At 44.6% G+C, this 16497-nt stretch overlaps 5 protein-coding genes across 9 annotated transcripts; 3 read left to right on the top strand and 2 right to left on the bottom strand.

Moving 5' to 3' along the window:
- Positions 1-587: 587 nt before the first annotated feature.
- LOC108145843 lies at positions 588-1239 on the top strand. Its single transcript, XM_017271457.2, has 2 exons — positions 588-1035; positions 1092-1239. The coding sequence occupies exons 1-2, from the start codon at positions 789-791 to the stop codon at positions 1136-1138; spliced, it is 294 nt and encodes a 97-aa protein (XP_017126946.1). The 5' UTR covers positions 588-788; the 3' UTR covers positions 1139-1239.
- LOC108145840 (39S ribosomal protein L17, mitochondrial) lies at positions 1202-2161 on the bottom strand. The gene is made up of 2 exons (XM_017271453.2): positions 1711-2161; positions 1202-1649 (listed from the first exon to the last, which is right to left on the bottom strand). Exons 1-2 carry the CDS (start codon positions 1906-1908, stop codon positions 1317-1319), a joined length of 531 nt encoding a protein of 176 aa, XP_017126942.1. The 5' UTR covers positions 1909-2161; the 3' UTR covers positions 1202-1316.
- Positions 2162-2277: 116 nt separating this feature from the next.
- LOC108145836 (staphylococcal nuclease domain-containing protein 1) lies at positions 2278-7442 on the top strand. Its single transcript, XM_017271448.2, is given in 5 exon segments — positions 2278-2545; positions 3826-4666; positions 4983-5237; positions 5240-6417; positions 6821-7442. Coding segments are annotated over 5 exon segments (2778 nt in total). The 5' UTR covers positions 2278-2452; the 3' UTR covers positions 7232-7442.
- Positions 7443-7638: 196 nt separating this feature from the next.
- LOC108145841 (augmin complex subunit wac) lies at positions 7639-8709 on the bottom strand. Of its 2 annotated transcripts, XM_017271456.2 has the most exons (4): positions 8524-8709; positions 8344-8464; positions 7973-8285; positions 7639-7917 (listed from the first exon to the last, which is right to left on the bottom strand). In XM_017271456.2, exons 2-4 carry the CDS (start codon positions 8345-8347, stop codon positions 7743-7745), a joined length of 492 nt encoding a protein of 163 aa, XP_017126945.1. In that variant the 5' UTR covers positions 8348-8464; positions 8524-8709; the 3' UTR covers positions 7639-7742. The 2 variants fall into 2 exon arrangements, with proteins under 2 accessions (XP_017126945.1, XP_017126944.1); XM_017271455.2 differs by having other exon boundaries at positions 8344-8709.
- A 75-nt stretch (positions 8710-8784) lies between these two features.
- On the top strand, positions 8785-16253 carry LOC108145835 (disco-interacting protein 2). Of its 4 annotated transcripts, none has more exons than XM_017271446.2 (16): positions 8785-9164; positions 9489-9560; positions 9624-10019; positions 10079-10455; positions 10571-10661; positions 10849-11401; positions 11457-11797; positions 11855-13177; positions 13544-13653; positions 13716-13797; positions 13846-13950; positions 14006-14375; positions 14436-15096; positions 15152-15600; positions 15658-15806; positions 15865-16253. In XM_017271446.2, the coding sequence occupies exons 1-16, from the start codon at positions 9092-9094 to the stop codon at positions 15966-15968; spliced, it is 5256 nt and encodes a 1751-aa protein (XP_017126935.1). In that variant the 5' UTR covers positions 8785-9091; the 3' UTR covers positions 15969-16253. The 4 variants fall into 4 exon arrangements, with proteins under 4 accessions (XP_017126935.1, XP_017126933.1, XP_017126934.1 ...); XM_017271444.2 differs by having other exon boundaries at positions 13493-13653; XM_017271445.2 differs by having other exon boundaries at positions 8786-9164; positions 10076-10455.
- The last annotated feature ends 244 nt before the right edge of the window (positions 16254-16497 follow it).

Here is a 16497-nt window from a genome sequence, read left to right as displayed (position 1 = left end):
AAACTTTCAATTGTCGATTTTTGCATTAGAGCCGCAGAACTCTATAAGAAGTGCTAATAGAATTATAGCACCGGACGAGCGGTTCGTAAACTTCAAAGACTTAAATTCTAACATGACATAAACTCAATATTGTCTCTTAAAGTACTATATAATAAAATTGTTTTCCAACGATCATGATATTACTGCTTCGCTCTAAAAAAAGTTGTATTCTGTCGAATATAGAAATTTTTATTAGAGGCAGTTATTATTACGTCGTGTTCGATTTAATGCGCAGTGCAAACTTACTCATCCTACAAACATTAATGTGGATACTCGAATATGCACTTTAAAACCATCTAAAAGTCGACATTTCTGGACCGGCCGAATTAAATGTGAACGAAATTACGAACAAAGCCGGTGTTCCAGTCAGTTGAGCAACCCCACTCATACCGTATTTCGGGAGTACACGAACAAAAGCTTCCGGTGAAAAGTAGAGGTGAAGTTATCATTGATTCTTTGGCCAGTGTGCCGAACTCGTTTCCATGGCAACTTTTGGGGTTCAGGAACATGAGCGAATTAGTATGCATCAGCGCGTAGGTCCCCCCAGTGCTTATCAGTTGTCGGATAGCTTTTTGTGTCGGCAGCAACTTTGGGCTCCTACAATCTGTGACCAAATAGAAAATACATAGCAACGTATATAATACAAAATTCAAACCTATAAGTAATAATTTTTTCCAAACTTCGATCGAGAAGAAAACTATGAGCCGCTCATCAATTACAATAACTTCGAGGAGACTATCACAATAATTATGCCTATAACGCACAGTTTAGTAAATACATCCGAGAGAAAGATTTATTTGGCTTGCTTCCTGCTCTCCAACGTTGTTATGCTCCTTGCACTGCCTTTGGCTCTGCCAGTAATCGACGACGGTTCGGACTGTAAGGCTATTGCAACTTGTGATCCGTTTCTGCCCATCTGTGCAACCTCATCAAATGAGCACCAATTTTTCTACAGCCACTGTGAAATGTTGCGGGAAACCTGCCTTACCGGGAAGAGTAAGTAGTCCTTTACAAGATGTCGTCCTTTAAACGCTAATTTTGTTAAATTCCAGCTTGGAAAATGGATTACTTCAGCCATTGCAACGTCAGTAAGCTTTAGCACGTAAAGGCTTGTATTGCCTATGGACCGTAGGCCGATTATAGAACAATCGAGTTCAAACAATTTTTGTGTATATACAAACATTTATAATAAAACGGCTTTTAAGTCTTAACTGTGTTCTAAGCGACAATCTCCCTGCCGGTCTTAACTAGTAGCATCTAGGGAGTCAAGGGACTAACTAGTTAACTAAGTCAGACAGTTTTTGACGTCTGAACTCTTTCCTTGCCTCGTCAAGAAGCACATTCTGCAACAGATTCCTGTTCTGAGAGTGATCCGCCAAAAGCGAGGGGTAGGGATTGCCGCGAAGCTCCAGCACAGACTGCCTGTAGTAAATCCCGGGATAGTCCCGAGGGGCTTTGTACATGCGAGTGTAGCAAACAGTATAATTTTCATAGCGCGGAACCAGCACCTTGAAGAGCTTGTGCACCAGTTGCTTCTCCAGGAGCCAGTAATCAGCCAGTTCCATTGTAGCATTGTGGCGGTCCCCGTGGCGTATGGCATTGGAAATGAGCTGCAGTAGAATACATTTATAGACGTAGTACCTTGCAAATCAAAGATCTGTGGTTGCTTACCAGCTCGGCGTAGCCACGGGCTTCATCGGCTCGATTGTAAAACAGTTCAATGCGCTCATGCTTTACCAACGCCGTTACGGTCTTACGCAGCTTAAGCAGCCGCCCTTCCGGTCCGTCCGCGTTCTTCAGGTTGCGTTTTTTGGGTCTGACCGCGATGCGCAGCTGAGACATGAGCTTTGTTACATCGGCCTGATTCATTTTAGCTGCTTTATGACAATTTAACAAACACAAGAAATTAAATCACGTAACGCAATGCACCGGCGGACAGCTGACGATATCGATATTTGATGCCGATGCTTGGGGGAAGCTGACTCGAAAGCTATCGATAGCGCGGACAGTTTTTCCACCTCTACAGGACGGTCCCTTTAATCGACAATGTTTAATCGTCGTATTCTTTACATTTCTGTTAGGAAAACGGTGATGAGTGAGCAGCGCTGCGGCAGAAAGGAAGCAGAGTAGAGATGGAAGTGAATCGATGTTGCCCCGCCAAATATCGGTATCATCGATATTGGCATCGATGTTGAGCCACCTCTAATCGATATCGGCATCGATGTTTCTCCACCCCTAGCACTGTCACTGTGTGAAAATTTTTAGATTTTGTGCGGTGCGGTTCGTTTTCTTGCTCCAATAAGTTCATTAGGCTGGAAGCGGTGTTTAGCCCAAAGCGCAATCAAAGCAATATCCGACATCGAAGCCTAGTGCCACGGCCCTCTGCTACTAACTCCCCGCATCCGAAGAGAAAATGGCAACAGCAGCAAGTAGCGCGACAGCTGCCGGAGCAGCGAAAGATGCCCCGCCAGCGCCTGCGAAGTCGTTGTCCGGCGTTGTGAAGCAGGTAAGTTGGTCATGGTTGGTTTTGAGCTTCTGCGTTTTGGGGTCACTTAGTTAGTTACGTCCCCTGGAAAGCCTACAAATCCTGTACTATATTTCATCAGCGTGGCAAACGCGGCGGCCAAAGCGGCCGAGTCCAACTCTGACTGGTGCGAGGGAGACGCGTATAGACTCGGTGCGTGTGTGTGACACGTTGCACACGCTCGTCCGATCCGAAGAAATGAAAGTTATCGTAGGTGCCAAGCTGGCAGATTTTCTCCGGCTGCTGGCCGTGTTGTTGTGGTATTGCTACGTCACCAGGACAGTTTCTCCGCAGTCCGACGTTTAAGGAGCAGCTGCTTTCCGTCCCGCCCCACAATTCGAACGAGATTTAATTAGTGCGCCCAACGGGTTCGTTTCTAACCTCCTAGGCGAATACGGAGGCGTTCAGAACACTGTCTGGGAGTCTTTTTCCAATATTTCTGAATGTAACTGGCCTGGGCGAGCATAGTCCATCGCCTACTCTTAACTCTTGGCTGCCGACGATGCTCAGTCGCCACATTCAGTCAGCTCCGTGGACTTTTGTCCGCACTAGAGGTGATAACAATTATCAGTTTCCAGTGGGTAAAAAGTTTCGCGGCAGAATTTAGCTTGGTGACGTTGGCACACAGCAAACAAAGGCTCGACATCCTTTTCGTTTGGGCTTCTCTGTCAAAAACCTGTTGATCTTACAGGTAATAGCCGTCGCTCCGGTACCTGCCCATTTACATATTGCCCATTTATGTATAGATTATTCATAAATAACTATTTACTCATATGTACATCCAGTACAGACATCTCAGATCTGAGCAAATGCCCAAACTACGGACGTTCCCAAGATGCTTGCATTTGCATTTCTTCTGCCGTAAACCGGTTTGGAAAAGGCCTGTTTCCAGTAAGGGCAAATCACCGAATTCATTGGCCTGCATGAACAAATCCGAGGACCGGTACTTGATTTTTCGATAAGGCCTATGCGGCAAATTTCTCGCGCAGGCGCAATCTGCTGCATGTTTCTTTTAATTTAATTAAATAAACAGTCGGCGAGACCATAGTTTTTTGTTGCCTCATAGTTAATAGGTTTCTGTGGTAGAATATTTTTTTTTTACTTTCCAAATGTTGTCCAATTCGTCGTGATTTTAACAAATATTGGGTACATCGATAGTTCAATTGGCTGCGAAACGATAGGGGCCATCGTTACACGTCCACCTCTAGCCATCTACACGTGCATTTAATTTAACCTCACTCGCAAACCCCCACCTTTTCCAGGTTCTCTCCGGCGACACTGTGGTTATCCGCGCGACCAAAGGTGCCCCGCCCCCGGAGAAACAAATCACCTTCTCGCATGTCCTGGCCCCGAAGTTGGCTCGTCGTCCCGGCGCCGGCGGCGACGAGACCAAGGACGAACCCTGGGCCTGGGAGTCGCGGGAGTTCCTGCGCAAGAAGCTGATTGGTGTTGAAGTGACCTTCACGTTCGACAAGCCCGCCAACTCGAACCGGGAGTACGGCTTTGTGTGGATCGGCAAGGACAAGGAAACTGGTGAGAATGTGGTCGAGTCCATTGTGCGTGAGGGCCTGGTATCGGTCCGCCGCGAGGGACGTCCCACGGCTGAACAGCAGACCCTCATCGAGTTGGAGGACCAGGCACGTGCCGCGGGCCGCGGCAAATGGTCGACCAACGCGAGTGTCGCCGACAAGGTGCGCAACATTAAGTGGGCCCACGAGAACCCCGCCCACCTGGTCGACATTTACGGCGGAAAGCCCGTTAAGGCTATCATCGAGCACGTGCGCGATGGCTCCACCGTCCGCGCATTCTTGTTGCCCGACTTTCACTACATCACGCTGATGATTTCTGGCATCCGGTGTCCAGGGGTCAAGTTGGACGCTGATGGCAAGCCTGACCTGAGTGTTAAGGTCCCGTTTGCCGACGAAGCTCGCTACTACGTGGAGACCCGCCTCTTGCAGCGGGATGTGGAAATCCGCCTGGAATCGGTCAACAACTCCAACTTTATTGGCACGATTTTGTACCCGAAAGGCAACATTGCCGAGTCATTGCTGCGCGAGGGACTTGCCAAGTGTGTCGACTGGTCCATGGCTGTTATGAAAACTGGTGAGCTTAACTATTTGCTATATTTACTGGAAAGAAAACCAAAGTGATAATGCTTTGGTTGCCAAGTTGGCAGCTCGATTGCACAGCTCAGCTCCGAATTGGTAAATAACCTATGTTTGTGCTGTTAACTGTTTGCAATTGGCTGCCAGAAAAAAGACGGACTCCAAGAATTTTGTGACTGATTGTTGTCGCTGCGTTCATTTCACCCCGTCAACATTGACTTTTTCAGCTTGATTTCGCATTAAAATTATATTTATACTCCGTCACTTATTAATATTCCTTCACTAAACTATAACACTGTCGGTGTACTTTTCAGGCGCTGATAAACTGCGTGCTGCGGAGCGTGTTGCAAAGGAAAAACGCCTGCGCCAATGGCAAGACTATCAGGCAAAAACACCTACTTTTAATTCGAAAGAGAAGGACTTCTCCGGAACAGTGGTGGAGGTTTTTAATGGCGATGCTATCAATGTACGCCTATCCAACGGTCAAGTAAAGAAGGTCTTCTTTTCGTCCATCAGGCCGCCGCGTGACCAACGGGCGGTGGTTGGCACGGACGGCGAGGAAATCGTAAAAGCCCCCCCCGCGGAAAGAACTATAGACCACTCTATGAAATTCCGCACATGTTCGACGCCCGCGAGTTTCTGCGCAAAAAGCTGATAAACAAGAAAGTGCAGTGCAACCTGGACTACATCTCGCCCCCGCGTGAAAACTTCCCGGAGAAGTACTGCTACACGGTCTCGATTGGTGGACAAAACGTTGCAGAGGCTATGGTGGCCAAGGGCTTGGCTACATGTGTGCGTTATCGCCAAGACGACGATCAGAGATCTTCCGCCTATGATCAATTGATTGCTGCCGAGCAGCAAGCTATCAAGGGATTGAAGGGACTGCACGCAAAGAAGGATAATGCAACACTGCGGGTGAACGACCTGACTGTTGACCATTCCCGAATTAAAGTCCAGTACTTGCCGTCGTGGCAGCGAGCTCTGCGTAGTGAGGCCATTGTTGAGTTTGTTGCAAGCGGATCGCGCCTCCGACTGTTTGTGCCAAAGGACAGCTGCCTTGTCACATTCCTACTAGCAGGCATTTCGTGTCCGCGCTCTTCCCGCCCGGCGCTAAATGGCGTTCCCGCCCAAGAGGGAGAACCGTTTGGCGATGAGGCTCTTACCTTTACTCGGGAGCGTGTCTTGCAACGAGACGTTTCCGTGCATATCGATACCACCGACAAGGCAGGTTCTTCAGTGATCGGTTGGCTTTGGACGGACAGCGGTGCAAACTTGTCAGTTGCCCTAGTTGAAGAGGGCCTTGCGGAAGTGCACTTTAGTGCGGAAAAATCTGAATACTACCGCCTGCTGAAGAGTGCTGAAGATCGCGCCAAGGCCGCCAAGAAGAACATCTGGGCCAACTATGTGGAACAAGTGCCTGAGGAAAAAACAGTTGTTGAGGAGGAGAAGGAGGACAAGGTGGTAGTGGAGCGTAAAGTCAACTACGAAAACGTAATTGTCACTGAGATTACCGAAACTCTGACATTTTTCGCGCAGTCCGTGGAAAACGGATCCAAACTTGAGTCACTAATGAGCAAACTTCATGCAGATTTTCAGTCTAATCCACCCATAGCTGGATCGTACACCCCTAAGCGCGGCGACCTAGTGGCCGCTCAATTTACTCTTGATAATCAATGGTACCGCGCCAAGGTGGAACGAGTCCAGGGCAGTAACGCTACCGTCCTGTACATAGATTATGGCAACAAGGAGGTAAGGACAATTCCATGTGTAGACTATACTTAGCAAGTTCCTTAGATCCGTTTCCGGCTTGAAGAGAAACGCATGAGTCATAAACTTGCCAAATTAAAAATGCTTCTCCGTGTGACTATAAACGTTGTGTGAGGGCGCTATCTAAACCCTACAGCTGTGTTAAATGTGATCTCCATGCCGAGTCGTGTTGTATTCTCTGCAAAGGTACGGAGGTTCTTCCATATTTTTTGGCTCAACCACTCGTCCAAAGCAGCAGGATAATACACGTTCGAGGCGAGAGCGCAGAGCGGCTGGGGGCGCCCAAACCATGCTCCAAATGTCTTCGACTTGCGACACTTGCAAAAATAACACAAATTAAGAGATATAAAATTGTGAAATATTGTAACCCTTATCCCTTTTTCAGACTCTGCCCACAAACCGTTTGGCCGCCTTGCCCCCAGCCTTCAGCAGCGAAAAACCGTACGCCACGGAGTACGCGCTGGCCTTAGTCGCCCTGCCAACTGACAACGAAGACAAGGAAGAAGCCTTGCGTGCCTTTTCCGAAGACGTATTAAACCACAAGGTTCAACTTAATGTGGAGCTAAAGGTCGCTGGTTCGCCGAACTTGGCCACGCTGCACGATCCAACCACTAAAGCCGATTTCGGAAAGCAGTTGGTCGCCGAGGGCCTTGTGCTAGCCGAGAAACGTCGTGAGCGCAAGCTCAAAGACCTTGTGGACCAGTACAGAGCCGCACAGGAGGCAGCTCTAGCCGCACACCTGGCCATCTGGAAGTACGGCGACATAACACAGGACGACGCGCCCGAATTCCGCTAAAAGACGGCAGAATACGTGCAGTAGGCCTGTGGCGTGGAGCGCGTTGCTAGCCGAAATGTTTGTCTGCCAGATACCCGCCCTTTATATACATAACAACAAGCAACAACTTAAAGAATATGAAATTACTAATTCTATCTATACACACCAATATATATGATACATATACCACATTGGAAATACATACATACATATGAACAATGGCATGGAAGAACACAGTACACTTTTTGTATGCTTTAAGCAGCTGGCAAATTACCACAAATTATTTGGTCTTCTAGTTTTTCCACTCACGATCCTTTAAATAAATATTTGACACAACCTAGCAACAATTGGAAAAATTTGTAAACGCTTGTCCTCCATAAAGTATAATAACAGAAGAGAGAAGCATGTAAACCTTGTAAACCTCAACATTGTCTTTTAAATTTGCAGATTTTATGTTATTGTAAAATGTTTTTTGCATTACTGAGTAAATACAATTAAATAATTTTTTAAAAAACCAACTCAAAGTAATTTACTAACGCCGCTCAAGCGAATCCACCTTCGCGATAATGCTTTCTATGTTGAAGTCCTTTGGAATCTTGAGAGTTTTTTGTCGGTCTAGCAAGGCCTGTTTGCTGGCAAGTTGTTGGCTGTTTCGTTGCAAGACGACGGTGTCCGGGATCAGTCGCTCCTTAGCAGCAGCGTTAAAACTGTAATGGCAGATTTTAGTCTGAAGTATGACTTAACGGGACCGCTCCCCCTTACCGCTCCAACACGGCCACGTCCCCAGCCGCCTTCTTGATGGAAGACTTGATGCGTTGCAGCTCTAAACGTTGCTGTGCCTTGGTCCGTTTGGTTTCCAGACAGTCTTTTTTTGTGGCGTAGTAAAAGTCGCGCAGAAGGTTAATATTAATATCGTGAATATGGGTAAGGGCATAGTATTGGGCGCATTTTTCAAGAAGTATTAGGTCGTCGTCGGAGAAATCGCCTAGCTCGATGCTCGCCAGTTTCAATAGATTTTCGAAGTGCTGGCCAAGGCCCTTCAATGATTTGATTTCCTCTTGTAATTTCACGTTCTCTGCCATAGATAAACACAGTCAGTTTCTAAAGGCCTAGTTTAGTTTAAATAAACTCACGCATTCTTAATGGAGATGGCAAAATATCGATGGCAGCACAGGCAATTCTTCCAAGTCGCTTAAAATCACTTTTGCAAAAGTTGACAAAGTTGAATAAAAACAAAATACAATTCGTAACCAACTGCAAAATGTTATATTAATCAAAAAACTGCATTATTGGAGGGGCTTTCATTTGTTTACTGTTCAGACAACGATTATCACAAAATGCAACGCTTCAGGGCTGCGATATGAATGAAAGCAAGTTAGTTCAGCATTAATGGAAAATCAGGCACATATACAAAAATAATAAACAGAATCTCCTATTTAGGACAATAACTTGTGAAAACTTTTAAAAATTTATGCAATTAGATTGCTGGTGTTATTAAGACAGTGTGGCCGAATATCGAAACAAAGAAAATACCATTTGCCCAGTAGTACGGTCAAATTATTTATCAATTTTTCGCTAGCCATAAAATCGATTTGTACTGCTGCTTTTCTTTGTTTACTTTCATTGTGCAAATTCGTAATAAATATTCGTAAAACATCAGTCCATATCGGCACGATGTATTTGGTCTGTGGGGGCTGCAGGATCTATTGATTTGGCTCGAAAAATGTAAAATAAAATGAATACGAATCGATCGATTTTCGTCTTCGAAGTGGGAAAGTAGCGAGCGGTGTCTCAGTTTGGGTGTGTGTGCAGCGGCCATCAATAGTTAAACGCCTAAAAGGAAAGAGTTAAAAAACAGGAAGCTACTTAGAATTCTTCGCCATGGAGCACCCTTCCTCGTTGCCTGGTTATGTTCGCGAAAAGCTCGCTGAACTGGACTTGGAACTCTCTGAAGGTATACTAATTTTCGCATGTTCGCAATACTCATGAAAATCAAATAATGTTGTTAAACGATAATGAGTTTGTGGAAACATGGCCCTCAAATGTTCAGCCACAGCTAATTCAACAACTTTATAAGTGCTGTTCAGGGATTGCGGAGACACACGCACACATAGACAGCCATCAATTAAAGAAAAGTGTGTGTATGCCGAGTGTTTGTACGTTCAGCACTGGTTAATGATTGTGTCGCTATTCTTCACTAATAAGAGCAGACCCAGACCCAGCTGACTGATTTGGTCCAACGCAGCTGCTGAGAGCCCTTTCCCATTTGCATTTTCAGGTGACATTACGCAGAAGGGCTACGAAAAAAAACGGGCAAAGCTGTTGCAGCCATTCCTGAAAAAGCATGAAGGTATGTGGACTCAAAAATAGTTTGTCATGTTGCTGATTTCACTTCCACTTCTCTGCTCCCAAGTCGACAAGGTGAAGAGTACACCGCCACCGCCATACTACAATGTCAAAGATGCCAACAACAGCAGCAGCCACGGTAACGTCAGTAGTGACGGCGTCATAGTGTCCAGCGAAGGATATAGCTATGTCACCGAAGTGCCCTCATTGTCCTCCTCGCAGCAAAGACATTCCAAAAAGATCGACTTCCAAGTGGGAAAGTCGTCGGCGCAGCAAGGTGGGCATGTTGGCGCTCCCGGCTACGAAAATATGCGACCACAGGGTGGAGCAGTCGGCGATCCCGGATATCAGAATACTCGCGAGCCTAGTGGCTTTCAGAATCAGCAGTCTACAAATAATAGTCAACATCGTCAACGACGCACTCAGCGCAAAGTAACGCACAATGAGAAACGCTATCATTCTGGTGAGTAGTGCGAATTGGCAGAGATAATTTACTGCGAACTCGTCTTTAAATCCCAGAAGTACGACAAGAGGCTGTGCAGCAGGCCCTAGCAGCTCTTAAAGGTCGACCAAAGCCCAGCCTTCCGATGCCGTCGAAGCGCACATCTGTCCTGAACCGAAGCCCTGGATGCAATGATGAGCTGGACTCATCGACAGATGACGAATCCATTCCCGAGGAGAACATTTCCCCCGACAAGGAGTACAACTACCCGCGGGATCATATAAGCAACAGCATTCTACCACCCGAACCAATAATAAAACCCCCAATTCGTGAATCATCGATAGGCTCACAGCAGCATTCGAGACTGGACGTGAAACAGAACCAAATGCCAAATCCGAAGTATACTTCATCGAATAGCGCTCCAGATAGGCGGCCACCACAAAATTTGCCTCCCCTTGTGAGTAATATAACATTGTATTGAATTTATTACTGATTTGATGGTGTGTTCTGCCCCAGATCAGAGGAAGTAGTATGGGTTTTAGAATTGTATTTAATCGATCTTTTTTATACAGCCAACATCAGACACTTCAAGCACGGACTCGCCGCCCATTGCATACAAGAGAGAAAATGACCTTTCTGACAAAGCGTTCAAGCAAAAGCAGTGTAAGTAATTGAATTTCCTACCTAATTAAACGCGTTGCTGGATTCAGCACAAGTGGAGTGATTTACAAATGTTTGTGCAAACGTATGTACTTTCGCACCTTAAATGTGCACACCCAGGAAATAGATGGAACTTTCTCTCAATCTGGTAATTTTAAGTACATTTTGTCTTTTTTTGCTGTTTCCTTAGTCAACGCTCCTGACATCACACAATTTAATAATGCTCATCGTGCTGCTGACAGAGTTACACGATATGTTAACGTAACTCAGAATGAATTAAACGAGGCAGATGCCAATGGCAAGTGGAAAGTGTCTGCCAAAATACAGCAACTGCTAAACACTCTTAAAAGACCAAAGCGCCGACCATTGCCAGAGTTCTATGAAGACAATGACATTGAGCTAGAGATTGCTGCCAATACAAAGGATCCCAATGCACCAAAACCGGAGGGCAGCACCATGACTCCCGTGCAGGGTGAGCAACTGTCGATACCAGCAGGACTTCCACGGACGCTGGAGTGCGCTCTCCAACGATATGGCACTAATTCTTTTAAGAGTCCCATGGCTACTGTCCTTGATCCCAATGGAAAAATAACAACTACCTTAACGTATGGGAAACTACTGTCGCGCGCACAAAAGATTGCGTATGCTTTGTCCACAAAAATATTTAGCAAGGGTCCTGAACAAGTAACCCTTAAGGCCGGTGATCGTGTTGCCTTGGTTTATCCCAATAACGACCCATTAAGGTTAGTAAAAACACTTATTTTTATTTAAAACAAATCTAAATCGAAGAATTTACAGTTTTATTACAGCCTGGTATGGTTGTATGTTTCGGGGCTTAGTGCCTCTTCCAATAGAGTTGCCGCTTTCAAGCTCGGATACACCTCCGCAGCAAGTGGGATTTTTGTTAAGTTCTTGTGGTATAACTGTGGCACTAACCTCAGAGGCCTGCTTAAAAGGTCTTCCAAAATCAACCACTACGGGGGAAATAGCTAAGTTAAAGGGATGGCCACGTTTGCAGTGGTTCGTAACTGAGCATTTACCCAAACCACCAAAGGAATTTAATGTGGGCAACTTACGGGTCGATGATTCCGCCGCAGCCTACATAGAATACACGACTGATAAGGAAGGCAGTGTTATGGGTGAGTGCACCCATCGACAACTACCAAAAACATGTAACAACTATGCATTTTTTTCAGGTGTCACCGTAACCCGCGCTGCAATGATCAATCATTGCCGTGCGCTGACTATGGCCTGCCATTACACCGAGGGCGAAACAATTGTTTGTGTCTTGGATTTCAAGCGTGAAGTTGGATTATGGCATTCAGTTTTGACTTCGGTTCTAAATGGTATGCATGTAATTTTCATTCCCTATGCTCTGATGAAGCTGCGACCATCCAGCTGGATGCAATTAATAACAAAACACCGGGCTTCTTGCTGTTTGGTGAAGAGTCGTGATCTACACTGGGGCCTATTAGCCACCAAAGATCATAAAGACATCTCGCTCTCTTCCCTTCGTATGTTGCTAGTAGCCGATGGAGCCAACCCCTGGTCACTGTCTTCGTGTGACCAGTTCTTGAGCGTTTTTCAAGCAAAAGGTTTACGCTCAGATGCGATTTGCCCGTGTGCTAGTAGTTCCGAAGTATTTACTGTTTCCCTTCGCCGTCCTGGACGAGGATCCTGTGGATTTAGTCCATCAGCTACAGGACGTGGTGTACTTTCCATGGCAGCGCTTTCACACGGAGTGGTGCGGGTGGACAGCGAGGACTCATTAACGTCACTGACTTTGCAGGACTGTGGACAAGTCATGCCAGCAGCACAAATGGTAGTCGTAAGATCGGAAGGAGTCCCAGTGCTATGCAAAACCGATCAAGTTGGAGAAATTTGCGTTACTAGTGGTTCCACGAGCGCTAGCTACTTCGGTCTCGATGGAATGACAAATTCTACTTTTAAAGTTCAACCTCTATTGGAAGAATTCGAACAACCAAAAGATGGAAATGGCACGGTAAATGTAATTTCCAAACAGATTGGCGAAGAATTTTACGTAAGATCAGGTCTTCTGGGCTTTCTTGGTCCTGGGGGCCTGGTATTCGTCTGCGGATCCCGCGATGGTCTTATGACGGTAACTGGTCGAAAACATAATGCGGATGACATAATTGCCACAGTATTAGCAGTGGAACCAATGCGTTTTATTTACCGAGGACGCATAGCTGTATTTAGCATTAAAGTACTTCGCGACGAACGGGTGTGTGTTATTGCTGAACAGCGGCCCGACTGCTCTGAGGAAGAAAGTTTCCAATGGATGTCACGCGTTTTGCAGGCGGTAGACTCTATTCACCAGGTTGGCATTTATTGCCTGGCGTTGGTTCCACCAAATCATTTGCCCAAGACTCCTCTTGGGGGTATACATTTATGTGAGGCAAGAAGAAGATTTTTGGAGGGATCCCTTCACCCAGCGAATGTGTTGATGTGCCCACATACATGCGTCACCAATCTGCCAAAGCCACGAGAATTACATCAAGGTAAGTTCCAGGTTTAATCAAATTGCATACGTTTAAGTAATTGGCTTTTTGGTCTTTCTGCTTTATTTACCTTATTAAAATACAAATATTGCTTTCCTCTATTTTTAACTACCAACAACAACACTTCAACAATGCTGCGATTACTACTATGACCACTACAACACTCATTGCAAAAATAACAACACTGTTTATATCGACAACAAAAACAAATTTCAACAAAACTAATAAAATCGCCTTTATTAATCATTTATTAAATGAACCCTTGTACAAAAACAACATATTATTATACTACTAACCATTCCCCAACAAAAAAAGGTGTGCAAACTGTCGCAAAATTAAGCTCATCATCTGGATGTGGTATTACAGACACGGGTGTAGGACCAGCCTCCGTGATGGTTGGAAATTTAGTACAGGGTAATCGCCTGGCTGAAGCCCATGGACGGGACGTTGGATTGGCCGAAGATTGTGAGCGAAAGGTTGGTCGATATACTCAATTTATAAAGTGTTGCAAATTTTGAAATGTTCGAACCATCAACAGCCCCAACTTATAACAGGTGTTTTGCGTTGGCGAGCTAACACCTCTCCAGATCACATTATATTTACGTTGCTGAATTCTAAAGGTAAGTTCTTATACTCACACATAAACGTATTCTAGATTGTTCTTTTAGGTGCCATTGCCAAAACTCTGACGTGCTCCGAGCTACATAAACGCGCGGAGAAAATAGCTGCATTATTACAAGAGCGAGGAAGAATTGAGGCAGGCGATCATGTTGGTATGAATTGGTAGATAGATACTTTAATAGAAAAGAATAACAACATTTTTTGTAGCGCTTATTTTTCCTCCGGGACTTGATTTGTTGTGCGCGTTTTATGGATGCCTATATTTGGGTGCAATACCAATTACCATACGGCCTCCACATCCACAAAATTTAAATACTACCTTACCGACTGTCCGCATGATTGTTGACGTTTCAAAAAGTGGCATTGTACTCTCTATACAGCCGATTATTAAGTTACTAAAATCCCGAGAGGCGGCTACCTCTATTGACCCAAAGACATGGCCACCCATATTGGACATTGATGACAACCCAAAACGCAAATATGCTGGCATAGCCACGGTCACCTTTGACTCTAGCGCCTATTTGGATTTCAGCGTGTCAACTTGCGGACGCCTTAGCGGAGTTAACATTACGCATCGGTACTTAAATTAAAATCGCCACGCAATATTATTTTATTTTAATTTTTGTTAAATCAACAGATCTCTCTCTAGTCTGTGCGCCAGTTTAAAATTGGCCTGTGAGCTATATCCTTCTCGTCATGTTGCGTTGTGTTTGGATCCCTATTGTGGCCTTGGCTTTGTAATGTGGACTCTTATTGGTGTATATAGTGGCCACCATTCAATACTTATCGCACCCTACGAAGTGGAAGCAAATCCCAGTTTGTGGCTGTCAACTCTTTCTCAACATCGAGTTCGCGACACCTTCTGTTCATATGGTGTAATAGAATTATGCACTAAAGCCCTCAGCAATTCCATACCTTCCCTAAAGCAACGAAACATTGACTTGCGTTGTGTACGGACCTGTGTGGTAGTTGCTGAAGAGCGCCCAAGAGTGCAGCTGACCCAGCAGTTCTGCAAGCTGTTTCAAGCGCTTGGCCTCAATACTCGCTGTGTCTCCACTTCCTTTGGATGTCGTGTAAATCCAGCGATTTGTGTCCAAGGAGCTAGTTCTGCAGAGAGCGCTCAGGTGTACGTTGATATGAGAGCACTGCGAAATAATCGAGTGGCTTTGGTGGAGCGCGGAGCTCCAAATTCGCTGTGTGTAATTGAATCGGGGAAACTCCTACCAGGAGTTAAAGTGATCATAGCAAATCCCGATACCAAAGGTCACTGTGGCGATTCGCATTTGGGTGAAATTTGGGTAATCTTTTGTTAATTATATATTACCCATAACTAAGGTTTTACCCTTTTTTTAGGTTCAAGCTCCTCATAATGCAAATGGATACTTTACCATTTACGGCGATGAAACTGACTACAATGATCACTTCAATGCCAAATTGGTGACTGGGGCCACCTCTGAGTTATATGCACGTACTGGATATTTAGGATTCTTACGGCGAACGGAATGTTCTCAGGCAGCCTCATTACTAGATGAGACGACACCAAGTGTGGCTAGTCGCGACAGTGATACAGAATCGTTAAATTCCATAAGCCAATTGCAATTAAATTTTTCAACTGCTTCGTTGGGTGGAAACACTGAGCATAGCCTAATTAGTGGCGCAGGCAATTGCAATGACCAAGAACTACATGATGCAGTATATGTAGTAGGAGCTGTTGATGAAGTGATTTCTTTACGTGGCATGAACTATCACCCAATTGATATCGAAAATTCAGTAATGCGCTGTCACAAAAAAATAGCTGAGTGGTAAGTCGTTCAAAAGGAACTATTGTTATTATTTTTCAATGCATGTTTTTTACGTAGCGCCGTTTTCACCTGGACTAATTTGTTAGTCGTGGTTGTTGAACTAGACGGCAATGAATCAGAAGCTTTGGATTTGGTTCCCTTGGTCACAAACACAGTATTAGAAGATCATCAGCTTATAGTTGGTGTTGTTGTGGTTGTTGATCCAGGTTTGTAAACAAACAACTTAATGTATCAAATTAATTTGTATTTAAAAATGTTTTTTAGGTGTGGTGCCTATCAACAGTCGGGGCGAAAAGCAACGAATGCATTTACGGGATGGCTTTCTGGCCGACCAATTAGATCCCATATACGTAGCATATAACATGTAAATACACATTAATTCTTATGTTGAAATCGCCACTACGCATTAAGGAAACGTAAGAAACCGCTTTCATCTATCTTATTTAAAAAGAATCGCAATCCACTAAGAAAACATAAATTGGCTCATTTTGGTTCGAACCGCCCACATAGTTACACATTTCCTTTTAGATTATTAGCATAGATGGTAAAACATTCTTACAATAAATGGACTATTTAACTTTATACGACCATAAAAGTGACAACAAACATTTAATATTCATGTATAAGTCTAAATAAACCGCAATTTACATACATTTTTGATATCTTTTTGCTTTAAAAAATGGATATTTTGAATTATTTGTCTTTATTTATTTTATTTATTATTTGCCAAAAGTCTTATTTCTATCGCAGGTAGTATACAAGTCGGAATGGGATAAAAGCTAGTAGTATTTCCAATATATATATTTATACTCTTGCAGAGGGTATTATAATTTCAGTTAGAAGTTCGCAACGCAGTGAAGGAGACGTTTCAGACCCTATAAAGTATATATATTCTTG

Source organism: Drosophila elegans, unplaced genomic scaffold (genome assembly GCF_018152505.1).
Source record: "Drosophila elegans isolate 14027-0461.03 unplaced genomic scaffold, ASM1815250v1 contig_208, whole genome shotgun sequence".
Lineage (NCBI taxonomy): Eukaryota > Metazoa > Arthropoda > Insecta > Diptera > Drosophilidae > Drosophila > Drosophila elegans.
Note: the sequence above shows the minus strand (reverse complement) of the source record. Positions and strands in the feature narration are given on the sequence as shown.

Coding starts and splice junctions, on each gene's coding strand:
- LOC108145841 (XM_017271455.2), bottom strand. Junction 7,918..7,972: donor GACGTGGCCGTGTTGGAGCG/GTAAGGGGGAGC, acceptor CTGCCATTACAG/TTTTAACGCTGCTGCTAAGG.
- LOC108145840 (XM_017271453.2), bottom strand. CDS start 1,908: ATGAATCAGGCCGATGTAACAAAGCTCATGTCTCAGCTGCGCATCGCG. Junction 1,650..1,710: donor CCCGTGGCTACGCCGAGCTG/GTAAGCAACCAC, acceptor ATTCTACTGCAG/CTCATTTCCAATGCCATACG.
- LOC108145843 (XM_017271457.2), top strand. CDS start 789: ATGCCTATAACGCACAGTTTAGTAAATACATCCGAGAGAAAGATTTAT. Junction 1,036..1,091: donor AACCTGCCTTACCGGGAAGA/GTAAGTAGTCCT, acceptor GTTAAATTCCAG/CTTGGAAAATGGATTACTTC.
- LOC108145835 (XM_017271443.2), top strand. CDS start 9,092: ATGGAGCACCCTTCCTCGTTGCCTGGTTATGTTCGCGAAAAGCTCGCT. Junction 10,020..10,075: donor TGAGAAACGCTATCATTCTG/GTGAGTAGTGCG, acceptor TTTAAATCCCAG/AAGTACGACAAGAGGCTGTG. Junction 13,654..13,715: donor CCGAAGATTGTGAGCGAAAG/GTTGGTCGATAT, acceptor AACCATCAACAG/CCCCAACTTATAACAGGTGT.